The 24,839-nt window shown below is 42.7% G+C and overlaps 1 protein-coding gene across 2 annotated transcripts in view; it reads right to left on the bottom strand.

Moving 5' to 3' along the window:
- Positions 1–24,839, bottom strand: part of PALM2AKAP2 (PALM2 and AKAP2 fusion) — a 484,740-nt gene that overhangs the window by 360,770 nt on the left and 99,131 nt on the right. For both annotated transcript variants that reach the window (XM_033925871.1, XM_033925880.1), the window contains exons 2-3: positions 22,649–22,729; positions 13,831–13,961 (exon numbers count right to left, since the gene is read on the bottom strand). In XM_033925871.1, the coding sequence (XP_033781762.1) occupies positions 13,831–13,961; positions 22,649–22,729 (212 nt within the window). The remainder of the gene's footprint in view (positions 1–13,830; positions 13,962–22,648; positions 22,730–24,839) is intronic.

Below are 24,839 nucleotides of genomic sequence, written 5' to 3'. Positions count from 1 at the left end.
CGGACATCTGGTAACCCTACTCTTCGGGTCGCAGGCAGTGTGAGTGAAGTAAACGCACTGCCTTCAGTGGCCCCGGAAGCTTTCCCTCTGTTATGGCTTCCTGTCCCCACATAAACATAAATGTGATAGAATTTCAAGAGGGTATATTTGTGTACTATGATGGAAAGTTCCTCAGATACAGCTGAAAAGCCAGGAGAAACTACCAACCTGGCTGAGAGGAAGCTTGATGGATCTAATTTGCATGAAAATCCCAAGTGTTGTAAAAGAACTTATATTTGTTTCTTTATGAATAGAAAAAATACCCTGGGACCCCAATACCTGCCATTAAGTGATATTCTCATAGTAATCTTTTTGTATTTATTCAATAACATAACTCAATGGAAGTGCTCTTCTGGTTCACCTTGAGTTTTAAGGCAGGACAAAGTATGGACTCTTGTGGATTAGAAGTCACCTGGGATGGTGGCCACATCGTGTTGAGTATATAGTTGTGAGGGATTGTGCCCTGAGGAAACCTTAACGGGGTGAAACATGTTGGCGACTCTGTCCTTCTAGGCTAACCACCCAAGCTAAGTGCAGAGTATTATCTACTATTTAAGCATTTCTACTATTTAAAGTATTTAACTAATTTAACTTATTTATTGAGGAAAAAAATTATATAAAAAATCACATTTCTAGAACACCAGGTACCCGATGACGATTAGGGCATAAATCCAATGGTTATGAAAGTCTATTGAACCATTGGTGGTACCTCTGAGGGCCTGGGAAACTATTTGACAAAATCACATTGGAATAGGAGGTGTTCAAGGGAGGTTTGAACCATAACAGCCCTTTCATTTACAACATATGATTTACCCTTCTATATAGACTTTATAATTTGAAGGCTTTAATACAGGAGTCCTAAATATAAAAACATAAAAGTCACAAAACATTCAAGTAGTTAAGAGGCTGCAAACAAGCAACACAGCTCACAAGACTACAATGACTTTTATGTTTTTATATTTAAGATAGTAGCAAAAAGAGGCACTGGAGACGTCTCAACCAGCCAGGGAATACAAGTCTTTTATTGAAGTGTAGTTTTAAAAGAACATAAAAACAATCGAATGAAGTCCCAACTAGGACCCAGTTTTGGCGACTACGTCGCCTTCAGGGGACAATATTAATCTAAAAGAATACATAATAAAATATACATATAAATACACATAAAATATTACATAGCGGTATATAAGAAATAAATTACATTACATTACATTACATAATTGAATGAAAACAATGTTGAAAGTGACGATAACAATAAAAATGACCTGATGTAATAATATGGTGCGTGAGAAATATCTCTTGATCAACACGAAATTGAACAAATTAATACACATGAAATATTGTTTAATTGAATGAAATGATGAAAATAACATAATGTGTCTTGATCAACATAAATTGATCTTTTTAATTTAAAGTGAATTAACTTATTGGAATTTTCAAGGCTTTACCAAATAGATGAAGCTGGCCTCTCAGTCTAATAGAGTCAGGAAGTCCATTCCAGATCTCTACCAACTTGAAGGCAAAAGATTGACTAAACTTCCCAGCAGACTTGATTCCCTTAAAGGAAGGGAAAGATAGCTTACATTTCTGTGTATTCCTCAGATGACAAGATCTAAAGGAATTCCAACATAAAGGGACTAAAGGGTCAAATATTCCATAGAGAAGCTTGAAGATTATACATGCACGTGTTAACCGCTTTGACAATTTTTAGGCAGTATATCATATTTTAATAAAACTTAGAAAACTTGGAAACTATAGTTCCAGGTGGTCTCCCGTCCAGGTACTAGCTAGGTACTAGTCAAGGTAGCAAGGCCATAGGCCTACTACTACTACTTTCTATAGCACTACCAGACGTACGCAGCACTGTACTGAGTCACAAAGAAGACAGTCCCTGCTTGAATGAGCTTACAAGCTAAACAGATGCCATAGTACAGTTAGGGGGAATGGTTAATCTGCTGGCTAGGGTGGTGGGGAGTTGGATTATGGATTGAAGGCTATATCAAAAAGGTGGGTTTTCAGTCTGCTTTCAAACAAGGTAAGGGAAAGGGAGTGATGGAGAAACTCAGGTCATTTATTCCAGGCATAGGGGGCAGCTAGATGAAAGGAACGAAGTCTGGGATTGGCAGTGGAGAAGAAGGGTACAGCTAAGAGCGGCTTATCTGAGGAGGTGTAGTAGAAAGAGTAGTAGGAGAGATATTGATAGGCTACACTGTAGAGAGGGGCATTCATTAGCATGCCTCAGGTCATTAGTGAACCTTAAAACATTTAAATGTCTTTTATTTCAGAAAGCCTGTATGATTGGGCATAAATGTATTATGCAATTTTGGCTACAGAAAGAATCTTCAAGTTTCTGGCATTGGAAGAATCAACTGCATCATTTATTTTTATTTGAGAGTTGGGAGGTTTGACGTTCGCCTAGAAAAACTCATCTTTTTATGGAGGTTTGTGATCCTTATATTCAGAATCTTTCACCAAGAATACGAAGTTTGATTATCAATGATTTACTATGAATTTAGGTTTAATAATTAAATTCCAGTTACTTATTTTAATTCTTTATTTTTGTCAACTTTCATCCGGGGTGAAGGATTTCATTGAGGGGGAAAAGTAGGGGGGTAGGGGATGGAATTAAGGGGGTTGTAGATAAAATTGTAGTAGTTCATATGGAAATTTAATTTGAAAGAATGATATAAATTTTGTATGAAATATTATTATTATGATTCTTATTGTATTTATTGTATTTTTGTATTATCCTATTGTATTGATTATTTGATTCTTTCAATAAAAATTGTTATAAAGTAAAAAAACATTTAACGCACATTGACCTACAAATTGCACGCTTTTACATTTCTAAAGTAAACTAAAAATTTTTTATTAACATGAATGGGAGAAATGAACCAAAAGTCTAATAATAGGGGGAAAATCCCAAAGTGATTCAAACACAAGTGAAATTTCCTACTACAGCACTTTAGTGCTCCCTAAGTACCTGTTAGGATAAAAGTCTAGAAAAGGGGCAATGAATATGCATTGAAAGCAGTGCATGCACATAGATTGTTCAAATTATCGTCCAATAGCCAGTCTTCCATTTTTAGCAAAACTTACCGAAAAAGTAGTATTTCAGCAATTATCAGACTTCATTGATAAAACTCGGGTTCTGCATCCTAACCAATCAGGATTTCGTAAAAATCATTCAACAGAGCATTCCTTAGTAGGTCTCGTCATATCTATTCACTACTATCTGGACCAACATAAATCTGTCCTTCTCATTTCCCTAGATTTAGCAGCAGCATTTGACACAATTGACCATCATTTACTTCTCCAACGTCTCTCTTCCATTGGTCTAAATGACCAAGTACTTGAATGGTTTCGATCGTATTTTACAGATAGATTCTCTACGGTGTACTTCAACAATTCTTTTTCTGAACCATATCAAACTAACCACGGAGTCCCGCAAGGTTCTATATTGTCTCCATTACTGTTTAACATCTATTTGGCCCCTCTCTTAACCCTTTGTCAATCCATTGGATTCACAGTATATGCTTATGCAGATGATTTCCAACTTCTGCACACACTTGATCCCACAAGTTCACTTGACATATCTGACATTAACCAAAAGCTAGCCAAAATCCATGACTGGCTAAATGTCAATCAACTATCCCTAAGCATCAACAAAACTACTACTGTGCTCTTCTCAGGGAAAGAAGGGACACAACTTATTAACCCAATCTTAATCGACAATAAGCCACTTAATCAAACTAACAACACAAAAATTTTGGGAGTATTAATTGATAATAAACTCTCGTTTCGTTCACACATCAGTGCACTGGTCAAAAATTGTTTCTACAGGTTGAGGATGATTCGATCACTTGTCCCCCTCCTTGATAAATTCTCCCTTAATACACTAGTTCATTCCCTAGTAATATCAAAACTAGATTATTGCAATTCTTTATTAAAAGGGGCATATTTAAAAGATATAAGGCGTCTTCAACTGATACAAAACACAGCAATAAAGATAATTTCAGGTTCAAAAAAATTCGACCATGTCACACCTTTGCTGCAAAAAGCTCACTGGTTGCCAATAACATATAGGATTACGTATAAAATAGCTCTTCTAGTCTTCAAGACAATTAAGACCAATACACCGGCATTTATAGATAGGCTTCTGATTCCATATAGTTCATCAAGAGTTCTTAGATCATCTTCACAGTCTACCCTTAACGTCCCCTCCTTGAAAATTATCGGAACACGCCGTGCTTCTATTTTTTCTGTAACAGCTCCTATAATTTGGAATTCTCTTCCTTTATACATAAGACTCGAACAAGATTTGCAGAAATTTAAGAGTAGCTTAAAGTGCCTTCTTTTTAAAGAAGCCTTTAACTGAATAAACAAAGTTCATTTAGAGGTAATACTTCATGATTTCTACCTTCTCTAAAACAAGATTTTCAATGGCTCTCTCATTCGATCCCACTTCTACCATTAATCTTCTTTCTCCTACCCTCCTAATGTACTTCCCTTTTATGTACTTTTTCTTCAAAAATTGTATTTCCTCCCCTCTTTCCTACTGTTTCCCGTGGTCCTTTAAAAGCAATTACCCCTGTTGGTCTAATTAATATATTATGTATAAGTGATTTCTTTAAAATCTCATTTTTATCTTATGTACAACGCTTTGTAATTTGGAAAAGCGTTTAATCAAATAATTTGAATAAACTTGAAACTTGATCTCAGGCATATTCATTGGGGAAATCCTGAAAACCCGACTGGATTCCAGCCCTCGAGGACTGGAGTTGCCCACCCATGTTCTAGAAGCTGGCAGAAATACCCAGGATTCCCTAAGTTAAACCAGAGCATATATCATCTTGTTTCAAACAGGGTATGTTTTGGCAGCCCTCCTTATTCAGTGTGTTAGTTTGTAACTACTCTAGCCAAACCACAAAGTTTATTTGTGATCTAGGATAACATGAATAAAATCAACATCGCTCTCTTTTTTTTAAACAGGTCTTGTTTGCTGGTTATGAAAACAATCTTCAGTCTAGCATCCCTTTCTTCTCCTTTTTCTTGACTGCCATATTTAAAGAATAATAAACTGAGAAAGCTACATGTAAATGAGGAGAAATCAGGATCCCTCTTTTTTTTACTCTTTCAGTACTTCCCCATAGATCAGGGGTCTCAAAGTCCCTCCTTGAGGGCCGCAATCCAGTCGGGTTTTCAGGATTTCCCCAATGAATATGCATGAGATCTATGTGGATGCACTGCTTTCAATGCATATTCATTGGGGAAAACCCGACTGGATTGCAGCCCTCAAGGAGGGACTTTGAGATCCCTGCCATAGATGACAGCCTAAGGCAGCATTGTGAATTTGTGAACCCCATACTGTACGTCTCCCATCAAAGCACTTCTGTGCATTTTTTTTAGAATTGAATTTTAGCTGCTCTACCGTGCAAAATCATTCCTCAAGTTTCACTAGATCCCTCTTCATGTTATCCGTACCTTCCAGGGTGTATATCCTGTGTCAGATTTTTCATATTATCCAAAAATGAGAAACCTTTCTCTATGGCCCTTCTGCAATATTGTGGAACTGTATCAAAGGTCTTGCTTAACAGAGATCTGGGTTTAGTGAGGGTGAGAGGCGCCCGGAGCGGTAGCGCCTCTCCTCCACCCCCTTGCTCCTTCCCTGCACACACCCCTCCCCCCCCGTTGCAAGCATGCCTCTTCCCCCATACCTCCTTAACGTCCTCGGTGAGAGCAGTGTCACCAACTTGCTGCCAGTGTCGGCTCTCCCTCTGATGCCACTTCCTAGTTGCGGGACCCGGAAGTGATGTCAGAGGGAGAGCCGACGCTGATGTAAGCAGCAGGTTGGAATTGCTGCTCGCAATGGTGAAAAGCTAAAGGTACATGGGAGGGAGGGGGGAGGTGAAGGCAAACACATGGCAGGGGGAAGGAGTGCGAAGGATGTGGGGTGGAGAGGAGAAGGGGTGCCAGCGCCCCACCAAACAGCGCCCAGGGCGGACTGCCCTTCCCTGCCCCCCTTACTACCTTACTGATTCCTATCACATTATAAACCATACAATTATACGGCTTTGTCACCCTCAGATCACCCATCCATCTCTTCCTGTTTCTCACCCCTCACTCCCACCTTCCCTGTGAGACTCTCATTGGAATGCTTTTCTGTTTCACCTATAGACAGTCAAACCTTGGACAGCGAGTAACGTGGTTTGTGAGTGTTTTTGCAAGATGACTTCTTAATTTTTAACTCTGTAAATGAGTGTTGTCTCGCTAAAGGAGCGTGCGTCGCGCACAAGCATGTCACAAGCGCATCACGCACGCACGTTGATGAGCGTGACTCCCATCTAGCTCTCCTTCCTTACTTCCTTCCTCGCCTCTTTGGCATATGTACATCTTATGTTGAGGAATATGTTGAGGAATATGTACATCTCTTCTCCCCTGGTTATGTTTCTAATACTAAAAATAAATTCAAACTTTGATGCAACTAGGTCCTGATGGTAATGCAAGACTGGCCAATCCTTTCGCTCCAACATTTGGGCTCCTGTTTGTGAGGGTCTGTCTCATAGAGCACGAAGTTCGCTTTTGAACTTTTGACAATGGAATGCGGAGGGGGGGAGGGGGAAGGAAACCGGGGTGGGGGGGGGTTGGATTGTGGTTGGTGTCTTTGATGAGGGGTTTGGCTCCTTTAGGTCTTCGTGAAGGATTAACACAGAAGACCTTTCTGGTTTGGTTCATAGACAAAACCGCGGAAGACAAAGGCGCGCGCCGACAACTGAGCGCAAGACAGAGGTGCGCGCTGAAGAAAATTACAGTTTTTAGGGGCTCCGACGGGGGGTTTTGTTGGGGAGCCCCCCACTTTACTTAATACAGATCGTGGTGGCGTTGTGGGTGGTTTGGGGGGTTGTAACCCCCCTCATTATACTGTAAACTTAACTTTTTCCCTGTTTTTAGGGAAAAAGTGAAGTTTTCAGTAAAATGTGGGGGGTTACAACCCCCCAAACCCCCCACAACGCCCCCACAATGCAGCGCGATCTGTACAAAGTAAAGTGGGGGGGTTCCCCCCACACCCCCCGTCGGAGCCCCTAAAAACAGTTATTTTCTTCGGCGCGCACCTCCGCGCTGCGCTCAGTTGTCGGCGCGCGCCTTTGTCTTCCGCAGTTTTAACCTGACACCTTCTGGTTCTGCTGTTGTCTTATTGCTTGCTGTTGTGATGTTGTATGTATTCACAAAATATTAATAAAAATTATTTCAACAAAAAAAATTTTCATTGTAAATCGTTTAGCTATTACTTGATAGACGATATATCAAATAATAAATAAACCTGGAAACTCGGAGTCAGATTTGTCTGATAAGACCTACCTCTAGTATTCTGCAATGAAAAAGCTTGGCTTCTGATTTTATTTTGAGCAAATCCGAGATTTCTGTTGCACACAGAACAACTATCTTGAGATGAATTAAAAAAAAAAAATTAAAAAAAATCTAGATGCTGACCAACATCTTAGCTGCCAGAACTTAACCGGCTGACGTACAGCCTTGGCAGTTGTTGTATCTTTTCTGAAATGGATACAGAACTTCAGCATTACTATCTGGAAGTGGCTGGCACTAAAGTGCCGGGTTCAGCAGTGTCTGTTGTCGCAATTTGGAGAGCAATACTATTCATTCTGCTCCACACTCACTTCACCCTCCAAACTGCCCTGGCACTATCCAAAGAGCTATACTGAATATCAGCAGATAACTGAGACTAAAGAAAATATCTGGATTACTATGGCAGGTGGCAGTTATCCAGATATTTCCCTTTGAATATCGGGCCCTAAATTTATAAGGTCTTCCTAAAAATATCGCCTTTAAAGGTGACTGGGTAATTCACTCTCCCTATGACAGGGGTAGGCAATTCCGGTCCTCGAGAGCCGGAGCCAGGTCAGGTTTTCAGGATATCCAGAATAAATATGCATGAGATAGATTTGCATCTCAAGGAGGCAGTACATGCAAATCCATCTCATACATATTCATTGTGGATATCCTGAAAACCTGACCTGGCTCTGGCTCTTGAGGACCGGACTTGCCTACCCCTGCCTTATGACAATAGCCTATCTACCAAAATAGCCAAAAGAGTGTTAAGAACTGCTGCTCTGGAGGAATGTCTACTAGAGATGAACAAAGAACATAAGAAAAAGTCATACATAGTCAGACCAAGGTCCAATAAATCTAGTGCCTGCCTCTGACAGTGGCAGGTCCAGGTTACAAGTACCCAGCATATCCCAGAAAATGGATCTATTTCACATAGCTCCTTTCTAGGGATGATTAATAGTTACAGACTTTTCCTCCAAGAACTTGTCCAATCCTCATTAGAATTTTTCTATGTTGGGTGTCTTGCTCACACCTTCCTGCAAGAGCCTTTTTGGTGGAAATATCTGTCCACCTCTGGGTAGATGCATCTCTGGGTTAATGCTCTGAAATTCTGCCATTAGATGCTAATCCATGTCCCTCAATTCATTTTCCTAACTCCCATTTTATGATCTGAATGCTGAACCATGAGTTTCTAATCTAAGGCAACCCCTGAGGCCTGTGTCATATGGTGGCACGTGAGCACATCGCAACTGCTACTTTGCTGATCTCATCGTGCATGAGAGGGGATTCGGCTGACCTTCTTATTCTGAAACATTTTGCAGTGTTGGTATTGTGAAGGCAGGAGGGGAGGAGTGGCATGTCAGCAGGAGTGTATGTAAGGCAGAAGATTTAACCTGGGAAAGGGTGGTATTACCCCCAGCAGTGAAAGGATATTTCCTAATGTAAAAAGACCTATGATGCAACAAACCAAAGAAATTGACTGAAATATCCACAGAGAATAAAATCCAAAGGAGAACCAAAAAAACACTGTGGAGTGGCGATGTTCCTGAAATGGACTTCATTGAAAATGTAAAAGTTCCACAAATCAATGTAACCAATCCACAAAGAAACTTTAAGGACCTAATTCGCCGAGAGAATGGGACCCAACACGGTCCGTGTTTCGACAAGATAGTCTACTTCAGGGGTCTCTGATAGTCCTAAGGTAGTAGATGCGTGATCTATGCAGCGCATTCTCTGCAGAGTTCCACGCATTTGTACTTTTGGACTGTTTATTCCATGTATCTACTGCCTTAGGACTATCAGGGACCCCTGAAGAAATACGGGACTATCGGGGACCCTCTTGTCGAAACATGGACCATGTTGGGTCCCATGCTCTCGGCAAATTAGGTCCTCAAGGTTTCTTTGTGGATTGGCTACATTGCTTTGTGGAACTTTTACATTTTCAATGAAGTCCATTTCAGGAACATCGCCACTCCACAGTGTTTTTTGGTTCTCCGAAGGACCTATGATTCCATTAGGAGGACAACTGCCTAACATCCCAACCCTCTCAAGGAGACACTGCAGGAAGAGTATTACATTGGAGGCATGATTTTTGGACCCAAACGATGATACGCAAAAGGCCTGATGGTAACCCAAGCATGACGTGCTTGATCCCTGCTTTCTGCTGCACTACCACTTCTTCTATACCCCAGGCTCACCTACTGCTCACCGCCCAAGCGGGGCCTCATGCAGTACTGGCGCCCCCCCACCCTAAGCATCCACCAGCCCTTGGCGGCACAGTGCACAGACCTGCCCTCTTCTCCCACTTGCCTTAAAGTTACCATGTAGCCTAGTGTAGGAGAATAGGGCACATCACCACGTTACATCTTTTTATTTAGTCATTTATTTAACCTGTCCTCCCAAAGGAGACCAGAACGGGTTACAGGAGTACATTTATAATATGGGTGGACAAATTTTAGTGAGACATACAGACTTTACAGCATGGACAAAGGGGTTTAGATTACAGCAATTACAGTATAGACACAACATGCATACTTAGAAATACAGACTTAGTGGACATAGGGTGGTTTAAATTGCAGTGTTTTCAGTGTAGATATAGTTGGAGGTGAAATAGCTTTTCTTTGCAGGTGGGTGCATCTTTGTTGTCAGAGAATGTGGTAGTAATTCAGATTATATTTGCGGTGGCATGCGAGTTTTAGCGAGATTCCGTTTGGTATATTAGGTGGTGACTTTGGGTTTCATCTGTCCGGGGTGTAGACGTGGGTCTTCAAGGAGCTGGGTTTGTAAAGAGGAAGGTTTTCACGGCTTTTCTGGAGTTCCTTTGGAAGTTTCCTTTGGAACTGCTGTACATTTAAGAGCATGATCGCCAATGCTGCATGAAGCCCGGACTGGCAATGAAAAGGAAATGAGCCTGGGCTGTAGCAGGAAGCAGTAGTGCAGCAAGGGGTAGGGAGCATGTACTTTGCCTGCAGGCTCCACTGCGCAGGCCCTTTAAGGCAGGTGGAGGAGGGAAAAGAGAGGCAACAGACAGAACAAGTGTTGGAGGCCAGTGATGCAGTAAGGGGGGGTGGGGAGCAGTCTGCTGTGGGCATTGTCTTGGTGGAGACACTGAGACCTTTCCTCCTCTCTGCCCCCCCCCTGCTCCTTCTCACTCCTCCCCCCCCCCCCCATGCATGTGCCTTCACTTCCCCCCTCCTGTATCTCTAGCTCTTCTGGAGCATGATCAGCAACGCCAACCTGCTGCTCACACCAGGGTCGGCTCTCCCTATGAAGTCACTTCCGGGTCCCGCGCCTAGAAAGTGATGTCAAAGGGAGAGCAACCGCCAACGTGAATAGCAGGTTGATGATGCTGCTCGTGCCGGGATATGGGGAAAAGGAAGGGGTGTGCATGTGGGGGGTGGAAAAGAGGGCACAGGAGAGGCGCCACTGCCCCGGGTGCCTCTCACCCTCGCAACGCTACTGTTGGGAGATCCTTCCAGGTTTGAAGCATGACTTTTAATTGCTGCCATTTGGGCTACCAAGAAAAGTCCTGCTTCATATTACATGCTTTTGCCCGAGGGGTTGAAGGTGGTAAGGGATGGGCCCAATGATGATCATAGAGGGGATTGAGGACAAATCAGGATCTACATTATTACTTGGTGTGGGGGGGAGGAAGTTGAATGGTTTACCACCAGTGTGGGTTTTTTTTGTTAAGATAGTGGCTATAGTCTCTTAACAAAATTGCCCTGAAATGAAAATTTTTAAAAACAAAAACAAAACAATCCTCTCCCAAATGACACAGGAAGTGAAATAAACATTTTTTGCAGCTCTCTAAAATTGCTACTAGCCATGAAAATACCACTATTTACAAATGTAAAAACTGTGTGCACCTTTTCCAATAACCACTTTCGCTTTAGTTCACCTGGTTTACAAAGCACGATAGACTGGGGTTTTTGAGAAATTTATGCAACATGTGCAATGTGAAATGGGGTAAACAAACTCTACACTGCATTCTTTATCAGAATCTTTAAATAAAACATATTTAACTTACTAGCATCAGTGTTCTGATGGCCACAGTGATAGATAAAGGCGGCTGATAAAGGACCCTACAACCTTATCCAGTCTGCCCAATCACATCAACCACTCAGCCCTACAATCCCTTCCATTCCCTCAGAGATCCTCTGTGTCTGTCCCACGTGAACAGCTTTACGATAAATAAAAAATAAAGAAAACTTTCACCATGTGTCCACTACTCCTTGGTATTGCTGTTTAATTAAATTGATTCAATAATTTATTGACTGCAATAGAATTACTTCTTTTTTTTAATTTATTTACTTGAACAACCATCAGAATCACTTAGGATATTTTGACCACAGGGTAATTGCCACTGATAAAATCTTAGGATATCTGACTCCAAACAATATAATTAAATGAAATGAATATTATCCTTACATTATTCACCTCATAATAATACGTGAGGCTAAACACCTCTACATCGGTCTCGCTCCCGATCTGACAATTTTCTGAAAACTGTCAAAAACATGGCCCTTTGAAACGGCTTTTGGTCCATAAGTCATAATGAGATACTGTATATTCAAGAAATGGTGCCAAAATTTAGATGCCTGGATGATGCGTGCTAAGCATGAATTCTATAATAGCAGTTCTGCATGGAGATATCATTATAGAATAGCATAACATAAAAATTTATTTATATACTGCAAAACCTCACAGTTCTATGCGGTTAACAAAAATTAAAGAAAACTGAACAAAACACAGTAAAATGCAAACTATCAAACTTTCAAAATTTTCTTGAATAAATGCTTTTTCAACAAGTTCCTAAAATGTTGGTAAGATGGAGAGCTAGCTATCAAGCAGCAAAAATCCTTATCCCATGTCGCAGCCTGAAATGATAATAGCTCTTGAAAGTATATTTTATATAAACAAACTTTTACGAATGGAAAAGCAAATAGGGTGAAAGTATATAGTGAACGTCTTAAATTCAAAAAAAGTAAAATGATCCACAAGTTAACTGGGTGCAAGACCGTGCAATACCTTATAACATATACATCCAAATTTAAATATCTTTACTGGTGTAAGTGCTTGCATCTGTAGGCAGTTATGAATGTAATGCTTAGTATTCTATATACAGTGTTCCCCTGCAAATTTGCGGTTTGCGAATCGCAGACTCGCTCATTCGCGGTCTGCTTCGACCGCCTCTTCCTATAGTAAAGGCGGGCTACACCAATCAGGAGCTGCGTGTCAAAGCAGCTCCTGATTGGTGTAGCCCGACTTTACTACAGGAAGAGGAGGTCGGAGCAGACCGCAAGTGATTTTCTTCACCCGCAGGCACTCCAGTTGCCCTCGCCTGCCTCCCCTGCCTTTTGACAGGCAAAAAACCGCAAATGCGTTTTTTTTTAAATTTGCAGGAGTTCCTGTAACGGAACCCCCGTGAATTTCGGGGGAGAACTGTAACCTGCACACCTAGGCACCACCATGACCAATCCATGCCCTCCCATATCCACACCTTCTAGAAGTTGCATGCGATACAACTCGTGCGCACAATTTCTAGAATAGCGACTAAGGGCAGTTGCGGGTGCAATTGCTTCTTGGTGCCAGTTGGTGCCAATTAACACTAATTAAAGCCAAAAACTGCATGCAATTGACCTTGGTCAATAAATTGCACATGCAAATTTACACACAAAGGCCCCGATTCTCTATATGTCGCCTAAAAAAAAAAATCAGTGCCGACTAGTGTGGCCCTAAGCACGAATCTATAAAAGTTAGGTGCACTGTATAGAATTGCACTTAGCGCTGTCTTAAGTGGCCTTAGAAGTCGTTAGGCATCTTTTTAGGCCAGGGTTTTCTTGGCCTAAGAGGCTGCGCCTGTTGGGTGCAAAATGGCGCCTAAGTAAAAAACAGGCACCTAACTCGAAAACACGCCCACAATCTGTCCCTAACCATGCCTACTTATAACTACGTGCTTAGGATTAGACACCTACTTTTTATATAATCATGCTTTGTGAATTGTGTGCCTAACTTTCAATTAAGTCCAATTAATGGCAATTGTGAGGTAAGTGCCAATTAAGCCTATTAGTCAATTAAATCAATTACATCGGCGGACTTTGTAGAATTTGCCCCTAATCTTAAATTTGGGGGCACAAGTTTATACAATCAGGGGGAATATGTCCTACCTCCCCCACTTTAGCATACTGTAGCAATTCTGTACCTTTCATCCCCTACCAGATGCTCCAAAGTGGTCCTAAGCATGCTAAAACTATATTCTAATAATGGGTGTTAAGTTGTATCTTGACGTGTTTTATTCTGATGCAACCCTTTACGCGCTCTGTGATCTATTTATTTGATGTCCGTAAAATGTAAACTGACTTGGGATATGCTTTGAGCTGCGTAGCTGGAAAAGCGTGGCAGCAATAAACGGTGATGAAGATGTAGTTAAAATTGTTCCTCTACCTATGAATGTTGCCTTCCAGGGCTTTCACTTTTCTCTCGTCCTCCTCAGATTGTCTTCTTCGTGCTTCTTCTTCTTCAGGGGCTGCAGCTGGCGTTCCCTGGAACAACCATTTCTCTCGGAGAGATTTGGACTACAAAAAAAAACGGGGAAAGAGAAAATGAAAAAAAGATATTCACTTAACTTGCATTCACGTTGTCCATTATCAGAACTCACATATACAGTAAACCCCTGCAAATTTGTGGTTCGCGAATCGCGGACTCAGTACTTCACGGTATTTTCTGACTGCCGCTTCCTTATACTAAAATCATGGTTACACCAATCAGGAGCTGCTTTGACACACTATCTGGCGTGTCAAATAAGCTCCTGATTGGTGTAGCCTGACTTTAGTAACAGTACGAGGCGGTCGCAGAATACCATACCGCCGGCACCCCAGCTGCCCTCGCCTGCCTTTTGACAGGTGAAAAACTGTATTTGCAGTTTTTCAAAATTCGCGGAGGTTCCTGGAATGGAACCCCCACGAATTTCAGGGGAGTACTGTATAGCAATTAAAAGAGAGAGATTTTAAAAAACAAATTGCTCAGTTTGGCTTCTCATTCTTTTTGGTTTTAGTCTCATGTGGTATAGCTGATGCAAGTTCTTTATGTGGCCACAGTGGTGTAGTAAGGGGGTTTGGGGGTGATCCGCCCCAGGCACCATCTTGGTGGGGGCACTGGTACCTGTCTCCTCTCTGCCCCCCTCCCACCCGCGTTGTCACAACCCGGGCTCCTGAACCGTGCAGTGAGCCAGGTTCACAGTGACCGCTACTGTTCCCAGTGCGTTCCCTCCAACTAGGGAATCCTTCAGGCTCCCTAGGCACAGGCCTAGGGTGGAAACCAACAGGTAAAATGATCACAGCAAAAGCAGACAAGGAAGTCACACACACCCAGAAAAGTAAAAAATAAAGGTAACCTTTTATTCCTGACCCTGAGTCAGGTTGCTCTGATGTTGTCAGTAAGTTGTGATATTTTCCAGTACATTTGTTCAGAAACCAAAACATGCAAAACAGGGCCAACTTGGCCACACTGGCTTCACAAACACTAGAATAAATGTTATAACAAAAATCAAAAGCAAAGAAGAACACAAAACCAGACTTAGCTGGACTTCAGTCTCTGCGACTCAGTCTTCTTCACCAGCCTTAAAGGATAAAGGTAGGTTCAGCAGTGCTCTCTTTCTATGGAGGAGCAGTAAAGAAAAATTCACAAGGCTCTGGTTACATGAAAGTAAAACTTTTCCAAAAATCAAAAGTATACTGCTCGAAGCTAGAACTCTGGCACAGGTTGACTGCAGCTAGGAACTATATAAAACAGAGCTCCTCCTGTCTGACATTCCCTGCAGTAGCTTATCAATAGTTAATTAGCTTCCACCTGTGAGGAGAGCAAGCAGAAATGCTCCCTCATTTGCAAATGTCCCAGCAGTTTAAAGCATCAAACAGTGTGAGCCTAGCTCTGAGAAGTGAGACAATTCTGCCCACAAAATAAACTTTAGTCCCAAAACTTCACAGAAACAGGTAAGCATCAACAAAGTATCATAACACTTCCAACCTCTTAGCTGGTGTCCATGGCTTCCAACCTCTCTGACTTGGAATACTTGGCATATCAGTGTCCATGGGTTCCCAACTCTCTGACTGTCTCTCTCCAGTGGGTTCAGACACCTCTGACAAGTCCACCATATCACAGTCTCGTTCCAACTCTTCAGCATTCAACTGGGGAGCTAAGTTGTGCTGCCTTGCAGGCTCACTTTTGCAGCTTCTCTGCTCCTCTCCCTCTCTGGGTCTCAGCTACCTCGTTTTAACAGGCTCCAAATCACCCTTCCCTGCTCTAAAGAGGGGGAAGGAAGAAAGCTCCCTCTGCAGCTGTGCCTGTTCACATGGCAGCTTCCTACTAGGTCTCTGCCTTTCTGGGAGATGTAGTTTCCTGTTCCCTGAGGTCTTATGAGCTCTAACAACAGGCTTGGAAGAGTAACCTGCAGCTGGTCTGTACTCTCCCTGGCCGTCACTGTCTGATTCAACAATCTCAGTGCAAGGGAGGTCAGCGCTCTCACATTCAGCAGAGCCAACATGGTCAACTCTCCTGCATAGGGGCTTCCTATTCTTCCTAGTTACTCCTGTGACAAAGCTAGGAGGAGAGCTAGATTTGTCACAGTGTACGCCCCTAACCCCAAACCGCTGTAATTTTCCCAGCATGAGCAACATCATGAACTTGCTGCCCGTGTCGGTGTCGCCACTGTCATCCTATGTTTTGTCGTTCCTTGCCATGCTGTGTCACACCGTGCCATGTTTGTCATGTTAGATTTTGCCATGCTTTGTTATGTATGTACACTTCTCCCTCCGTATTTGCTGTGATAGGGGATTAAGAGAACCGCAAATACTGAAAAACCGCAAATAACTTTTTTTATATGTTACTAGCTGATGCCCCGGCGTTGCACGGGTATTTAATTATAGCAATAACACTGTAAATGGATTCAAATAAAGATACTTTATAGTGGTGAATGAAATTATTTTTTTACAGCTTAATAAAAAGTACAATATTCAAATTATAATGTGAAATATTTGACAAAATGAATACAATACAACTAACGTAAAACGTGATTATAAACAACATTTTTAGTTTCACCTCCTGGAGCAAGAACATATAAATTCTTGAGCAAGCAACATAGAGTTGTGGGCCGCGAGACCCCCAGAACATATCACCCCAGGTAGTGAGGGTTGTGCATACCAAGTTTCGTTCAAATCGGTCAAGCCGTTTTTGAATTACTGTGAGAATGGCAGCTTTTTACATTTTTTCCATTGACATGAATGGGTGAAATCTGATTTTATGTTTGTAGCTCCGCCCACGTGTGCAGGTGGGCCGCGAGACCCCCAGAACATATCACCCCAGGTAGTGAGGGATCTGCATACCAAGTTTCGTTCAAATCGGTCAAGCCGTTTTTGCGTGATCGCGGCACATACACACACACACATACATACACACATACATACCTCCGATTTTATATATATAGATTTGCTGTTTTCTATTAATATGATTTCTATTAATAATTAATTCACCATCGTGAATATGGTGAAACTGCAAATAACATGGTGGGTGACCTGGCCTGTTCCTGAAGGACAGGCAAAGCACAGTGAAGAAAGTGCTGGGAATCAGCAATTTTCTCTGTAAATGCTTGGAATCAGTGATTTCTCTATGCAAGCTGATGTAATTTGGGGGGAGAAGCCAGCAAACTAAAAACCATGAATAATTGAAACTGCAAATGCTGAAACCGCGAATATGGAGGGAGAAGTGTAAACATATAACCCGCTCTGAGCTCTCCTGGGAGGATTGGATATAAACCCAAAATAAATACATCAAAATAAAACCTCACAAATTACTTAACACTTCAAAAGAGCAGCAGCATCTTCTCTCTCAGCACAAATAGTGAATCTGCCATGCTGCTTTCTTAAGAACAAAGGAATTGTCATCCTGGGACAGCCCTAAGGTCCATCAAGCCCAGTATCCTATTTCCAACAGTGGCCAAAACAGGTCCCAAGTACCTAGCTTGATCCCAAGTAGTAAAGCAGATTTTATGCTGCTTATCCTTGGAATAAGCAGAGGATTTTCCCAAGCCATCTTAATAATGGCTCATGGATTTCTCTTTTGGGAAATTATCTAAACCTTTTTTAAATCCTGCTAAGCTAACTGATTTCAGCACATTCTCTGACAACGAATTCCAGAGTTTAATTATGCATTGTGTAAAGAAATATTTTCTCCAGTTTGTTTTAAATCTACTACTTAGTAGCTTCGTTGCATGGCCCCTAGCCCTAGTATTTTTGGAAAGAGTGAACATGCGTTTCACATCTACCCTTTCCACTCCACTCATTATTTTATAGACTTCTATCATATCACCCCTGAGCCATCTCTTCTCCAAGCTGAAGGGCCCTAACCACTTTAGCCTTTCCTCATAGGAAGTCGTCTCATCCCTTTTATCATTTTTGTCGCCCTTCTCTGTATCTTTTCTAATTCCGCTATATCTTTTGTGGGATATGGTGACCAGAACTGCACACAGTATTCGAGGTGCAGCCACACCATAGAGAGATTCAAGAGCATTATAACATTTTCATCTTTGTTTTCCATTCCTTTCCTGATAATTCCTAACATTCTACACTTCTCCCGCGGTATTCACGGAGGATAGGGGCAGAGCCGGACTGTGAATTGAGAAACACCGCAAATATCTTCTCGTCCGACTCTGACCCTTTGGGGAAGCAGCTGGCAGCTTGTGAGAATGGCTGCCGTGCCAGGGCCCCTTTGAAAAGTGAAATTAGTTTTGAAAGAAGACTGGGAAGGGGAGGGGGAGGGAGATGGATTGTGGTGGGGAGAAGGGGAAGAGATGTCCAACGTGCAGGGCCTCCTGGAGCTGTTTTAAGTTAGCCCAGGGATGGGGGTGGGGAGGAATGAGAGAAAGGGGGAAATTCCAGATTAGAGGTGGGGGAGGGGACTAGAAAAAGAAATTATAGGCCCAGAAACACAGAGAGAGGTAGAGAGAGAGAGAGAGAGAAAGAGAGAGTTAGTGGACAATGGGATGGACAGAAGAGAGGGGATGCAGGCAGGGCAAAGGAGGGGAAGATGCTAGATGGAAGGACAGTTGAGAAGAATGAGAAACTCATATGTTGGAGCAGAGGATGAGAGGGAGAAAGAGAAGGAGAAATGTTGGAACTGGGGCAGGCGAGCAGGAGGGAGGGAGAGATGCTGGATCATGAGGCTAGAGGAGGGAAGAACAGCAGGAAGAGCGGAAACAATGTTCTTTCATAAAGGGCAGGGGGGAGGAGAAAGAGAGAGGAGATGAAATGATAGACTGGGGGGGAGAACAGAAGGGGAGAGAGATGGAACAGGACGAAGGTAGAGGTAAAAGGATAGGGAAATGTCAGGTCATGAGGGGGAAGAGGGACAGGGAATGTTGGGTTACAAGAATTGAGGGTGTGGATATACTGAAAATTGTGGAATCGTATGGGAGAGACCAGAGAGGGTAGCAAGGAGATGATGAGAAGAGGCAGAAATGTGGGAATGAGGAGTAGATGAAAGATAGAAGGGAATAAGAGGCTGGAGAATCTGTGAGATGGGACATGGGAGAGCTAGATCATGAGAAAGGAAGATGGAAAGTTGCTAGGTAGCTGAAAAGTAAAAAGAAGGAGGATCCCGCCCCTAGGAAGTGACGTCAGAGAGGGAGCTGACACCGATGCGGGCAGCAAGTTTGTCATGCTACTCACACCCAAAAAATTAAAGAAGTACAGGGAAGGGGCGTGTGTGCGTGGCAGGGAGGGGGGGGGTCGGGAAGTGTGGGGGGTGGAGAAGAGAGCAGGGGAGGTGGAGCCACTCACCCTCGCTATACCACTGCCTCTTCTTCCAGGCCAGCGGCCAGAATTCTCCAAGCTCTGCAGCTGGTGGCAGCTCAGGGGCACTGCTGCTAGCTGCAGAGCTTGGAGATTTCTGGCTGCTAGACTGGAGGAGGTGGTCTTCAACTGTCAGGGTCCCAACCAGTCATGGTATGGGAGGTGGCTAATTTGGGGGGGGGGATCTGGGTCTAGGACCTCTGTGTGTTCAGTACAAAAAAAGGTGCATATCTGTTCTTATTTCCCCAGTGTTGTAATACTTGTTGAATTTAATTTCTTGAGGTTCTCAGTTTAATTTCTATTTCTGTTTGTGATCTCTTGTTCTGTATTTGGTAAAGGTCTGTTTGCGTTGATTTAAAGTTGTTTTATGTGTGCTAGGAATGGCAGGTGGGGAAACTGAGGGGGGGGGGGGCAGGGAGGAGAGGGGATCGGGGGTCCCCACCTTAATTTCTATCCTGGGCTCCAGCAAGTCTAAAACCATTCCTGAGCTCAAGCACCATAAAATATGAAACATCTGGATAAAATTACATTGTAGGTAGCAAACTAAGCCATAATGTGTATTATCCTGAGTATATTTACTGCTGTAATTGTCTTGCCTATGATTGGCTTATTCTTGCTGTACACTGCCACATAAAATAAGCTAGTGCAGAAAAACCTTGCAACCTCTTCTCCCTCGACGCACTGGAGATTGAACGTTAATGAGCGTGGAGCCAGCTTTGTGCAAGACTCCACTGTCACTATTCATGCCACGATGCAATCTGAGCTCATGGCATGAATAGGGGACTCTGACTTCTTCACAATCTGCCAGTCAGTAACATTCCACTACGGAGCAAGGAATTTGGCAGGGCAAACCCACTGCTACTTTCCTTCTGCCAGCTGACTAAGGCTGATAACACATACTCCCAGCGAGCGATTCACCACGTTAGATGCCGAGTGGCCATCCAGAACATAACACTCACAACACACACACACACATTGTGCAATAAAAGGACACGAAAAATGTGGGTTCCAGCCATTGTTTCCCATGGAAACAGCAAAATGTCAAATAAATTTTGGGGAGGATGAGAGATGAGTAACTATGGGTGTTATTTCAGAAGCATCTCCATGTGTGAACAGTGGCATTTACACATGTACATTATATGTACTGTACATGCACTGTACAGATCATATACACATGGATGTGTGAGACATGCATTTGATAAATTGTACAGCTTTTCTATGGTACAACCAAAGCAGTTTACATATTATATATAGGTACCAGTGGTGTAGCAAGAGTGGGAGGTGCCCGGGGCGGTGGCACTCCTGCCCTCTTCTCTCCTTCCCCGTTCCTTCCCTGCCCCTGCCATGCAAGAGCACCCCTTCCCTTCCCCCCCACACCTTTTTAACTTCCCTGGTTTGAGCAGCATCTCCAATCTGCTGCCTGCACTGGTCTCGGCTCTCCCTCTGATGTCACTTCCTGGTCCTGCGACCAGGAAATGACTTCAGAGGGAGAGCTGCTGCTTGCACCAGCGAAAAGTTAGAGGTATGGTGAGAAGGCAAGGCACTCGCGTAACAGGGAAGGACTGGGAAACAGAGAGGAGGAGAGGTGCCAGCTCCCCCGCCAAAATGGCACCCGGGGCTGTCCTACCCCCTTAATATACCACTGATAGGTACTTTTTCCCTAGAGGGCAATTTCAGAAAGCTGCTATTTATACATAGAGATCCACACCACAGAGAAATTTCAAGGGGACATGGTTTGGGTATGCCTATTTCCCTTTTTACAATAGGAATCTATGTCTAGTTGAAAAAATTTCGCTGTCAGATTTTGCACCTGCTCAGAGGCATGCATGGATTTTTAAAAACTGTTGATTTTGGCCAGGCTGCTTTAAGGGAATCATTCTGTAACTCATTTTGAGTCTTTGGGGAAAACAGGATAGAAAACGAATTAAATAAATAAATTAAATTCTCCTTAATCTCCTATTGTTTATTTCTGCCTCCAGAATAAAAAAGAAGTTTCAGCTTCATTACAAAGTAGGTAATACTTACACATATACCCTCAGATATTCAGAATCTGGGTAATGGCTCCCGGCTCGCTAAGTACCAATCAGTTGGCTATTTTCTGCTGACTATCCAGAGCTCCAGCTAGCCCAGTGACCGGCTATGTCATACAACATAGCTGATCACTGATGATATTCAGTGGCTAGGGCACATGGCCAGATGGACCCGCCTAAAAAGCAGGCCTATCTTTGGCTGTTAGGCCTTAACCAGCCAGCTGCTGAATATCAGCTTGGCTAGTGACATTGAATTTTCAGGATCGCTGCAGCCCACAGGAGGTAGCCAGGCTGCTTCCCACAAGCTGAATATTAGAACAAAGGGATGGCTACACATAGAATTGATGCCACTGACATGTGAAGGTCATCTGCAAGTGGAAGTTGCCAGATTTGTAAACCGCATCGAACTTATCGGTTTTGCAGTATAGAAATGACTTGTTCTGGTAATTTTATGGTATCGCCACATAGTCCAGTATACTAATGTGGAAAGTAATTCTCTAACAGTTCACCTACATTGGAAGGCCAAGTAGATGCCTATGTTAAGGATATTTGATAAAACCATGAGTCTCTATAAATAGTCTCTTAAAACCTGCCCTAATTGCAGCTAAAAATGCATCCTCAAGTATTTATGCCAGCTTGGGAGCATATATAAATGTACATAGGTGAAGTAAGTTTATAAAAGATGCACAAACAGGCAATTTGTTTACTTTGTGACTCTACAGGAGTAACGGACTACGAGGAGCCACTGAAAAGTTCTCAGCCCAACCAACAAAGTTGGGGCAGTCTCCATCGCGGGCTTAGGGACAGATTCTGTATAGAACGCCAGTCTCAGCAGACACCTAAGAAGCATCCCCAGTTCTGTAAACCAGCGCTCACGTCACCAGCGCCATGAGTTCACGGCAGCCAATCAGCTAGCGGCTCTGCACGGGCAGGCACGAAGGAAGGTCGCTCTTGCTGCGGTTCACCGCTGGACCACCAGGGATGCTAACAGTACATGGGGAGGTGGGAGGGAGGTAGAAATTCTTAAAATCAGCTGGGACAGGAGGCGGGACGGATCCCTGCTATCCCGGCCAACCACTGGACCACCAGGGATTTAAAAGGTACACTGGGGAGGGAGGTAAAAGTTATTAGAGTTGACCGGGACAGGAGATGGAAGGGATCCCTCCTGTCCAGGCCCACCGCTGGACTACCAGATCTCACGGCAGGTCCAGAAGAGGCCTGCAACAGGTTCGGGAGGGGGGGGGATGGAGTCAGCGCTGACCTGAATATAAACTGAGACCCCCATTTTTGGGCCTTTTTTTTGGCCCAAAATCTCAGTTGATATTAGAGTATATACAATAATAAGAGAGAAGGCTGTCATGCTATTCCTGCCAGATCTCAAGCTCTTACCTTTAAATGCTGCAGTTGAAGGATCTGGTCCTCAAGCTGCTGTCTCTTGCCTTCTATTTCTATCTGCCTTTTCCTTTTTTCCTGGGAAATAAAAAGAGAGAGTTTAAAGGAAAGAAAACTTGTATGTATGTGTTTCCCCTCCCCTGTCCCCAACAACAGCAAAGATGCCGTGATATGGCTGAAAAAAGCTGTTCCACCTGCAAAGCTTGAAGCATTAGTGCCCCTATAACATGTCTGTGTGCTGCTGCTTCCTGGCATACAAAGCATGGGAAATCCTGCAGTACGTGATCAGCCTGAGCTACCAAAACAGCAACTTAACACCCTTTCCCATGTGCCTGGTGAGAGAATGAATGCGATAACAAAGGAGGCAAAGGAACAGAGATGTCCTTTGTCTTATTCCATACAATCGTTCTACTACACCTACTCAAAGAACAGAATTCCTGATGATCTTAAGGTAGGCAAACAGGTAGAGAAGGCAGAGGCAAATGCCAGAAGGCTGTTTGGGCGCAACCAGAGAGTAATGCCAGCAGGAAAAGGTGGTGAGAGTGCCTCTGTATAAGTCTCTTTTGAGACTTCATTTGGATTATTGTGTGCAGTTCGGGACACTGCACCTGCAACAGTCTTCAAAAAATCTTCATCATAAAACATATGGGAACAGACAAAGAACTTACTCCTGGATTCTATAAGGTTGCATGCACAAATGTGGGTGCACAGGCTGTCGAACAGTACCAGTTGCATGCCTATCTTGTTAAATTGGGTGGCAATAATTAGTGTTTGTAGTTACACAAGCAACTGTACTTAGGTGCTATCCTATAAACATAGGGGGCCAATTAAGGCAAGGGGAGAGTGTGGCACAGTGGTTAAAGCTAAGAAGGACTTTCTCTTTTAACTCCCATTACATTTAAAGCTCAATCTCTTCAAGTCGTGTCTTCTTTAAAATGATTAGGAATCACTGTCGACAGTAAACTCAATTATCATCTTCATATCAGTACAGTTGTTCAGCGCTGTTTTTTTACCGGCTACGAATGATTAGACTCATATCTAAAGTGTTAGAGCCGACTTCCTTGAATATCTTGATCCACTCCCTTGTTATGTCCTGTATTGATTATTGTAATGTGCTCTTTAAGGGCATAACTAATAAAAAAAATAAGAAGACTCCAAATTCTACAGGACACTGCAGTTAAGATCATATTTAACGCTAAGAAGTTGGACCATGTTACTCCCTTCCTTTATAAAGCTCATTGGCTGCCGGTTGAACATAGAATCACATATAAAATTCTTTTACTAACCTTTAAAACTAGACAAAATAGTCAACCAGAATTCATTAATAATCTTCTTATTCCCTATAGCTCTTCTAAGATTCTCAGATCTTCTTCTAAAAATCTGTTATCTGTTCCATCTTTGAAGATTATCAACCCAATGAGGTCCACCATTTTCTCTGTCAGCGCTCCATCTCTTTGGAATAATATTCCGGTCCACTTACGTGAAGAATCAACTCTTCGCCATTTTAAGACAAATTTAAAAACATTTCTTTTTCTTGATGCTTTTGTGACCTAAATGCCTTTTTTAGGGCTACATAGTTTTATTCCCTCCCTTATTGTTTTTTCCCTATATGTTCTCTCTTTTACTTGATAAATTGTAGTTCTACCCTTCTTTCCCTTTTTTTGGTTCCTGTTTGTTATGTATTGTTGTTAAATGTTTTTAACAATGATTATTGTTTTAACCCCATACAAGTTTTTAACGTAATGTTCACCGCCTAGAAGACCGATTGGGCGGTTTATAAAATTCTTAAATAAACTTGAAACTTGAAACTTAAAGCTACAGCCTCAGAACCCTGAGATTGTGGGTTCAAACCCATGCTGCTTCTTGTGACTCTGGGCAAGTCACTTAATCGCCCCATTGCCCCAGGTACATTAGACCAGTGATTCCCAAACCTGTCCTGGAGGAACACCAGGCCAATTGGGTTTTCAGGCTAGCCCTAATGAATATGCATGAGAGAGATTTGCATATGATGGAAGTGATAGGCATGCAAATTTGCTTCATGCATATTCATTAGGGCTAGCCTGAAAACCCAATTGACCTGGTGTTCCTCCAGGACAGGGTTGGGAACCACTGCATTAGACAGATTGTGAGCCTACCAGGACAGACAGGGAAAAATGCTTAAGTACCCAAATAAATTCATGTAAACTGT

The sequence above is a fragment of the Geotrypetes seraphini genome, chromosome 1, assembly GCF_902459505.1.
Source record: "Geotrypetes seraphini chromosome 1, aGeoSer1.1, whole genome shotgun sequence".
NCBI classification, from domain to species: Eukaryota; Metazoa; Chordata; class Amphibia; order Gymnophiona; family Dermophiidae; genus Geotrypetes; species Geotrypetes seraphini.
This window is presented reverse-complemented; position numbering and strand designations above follow the sequence as displayed.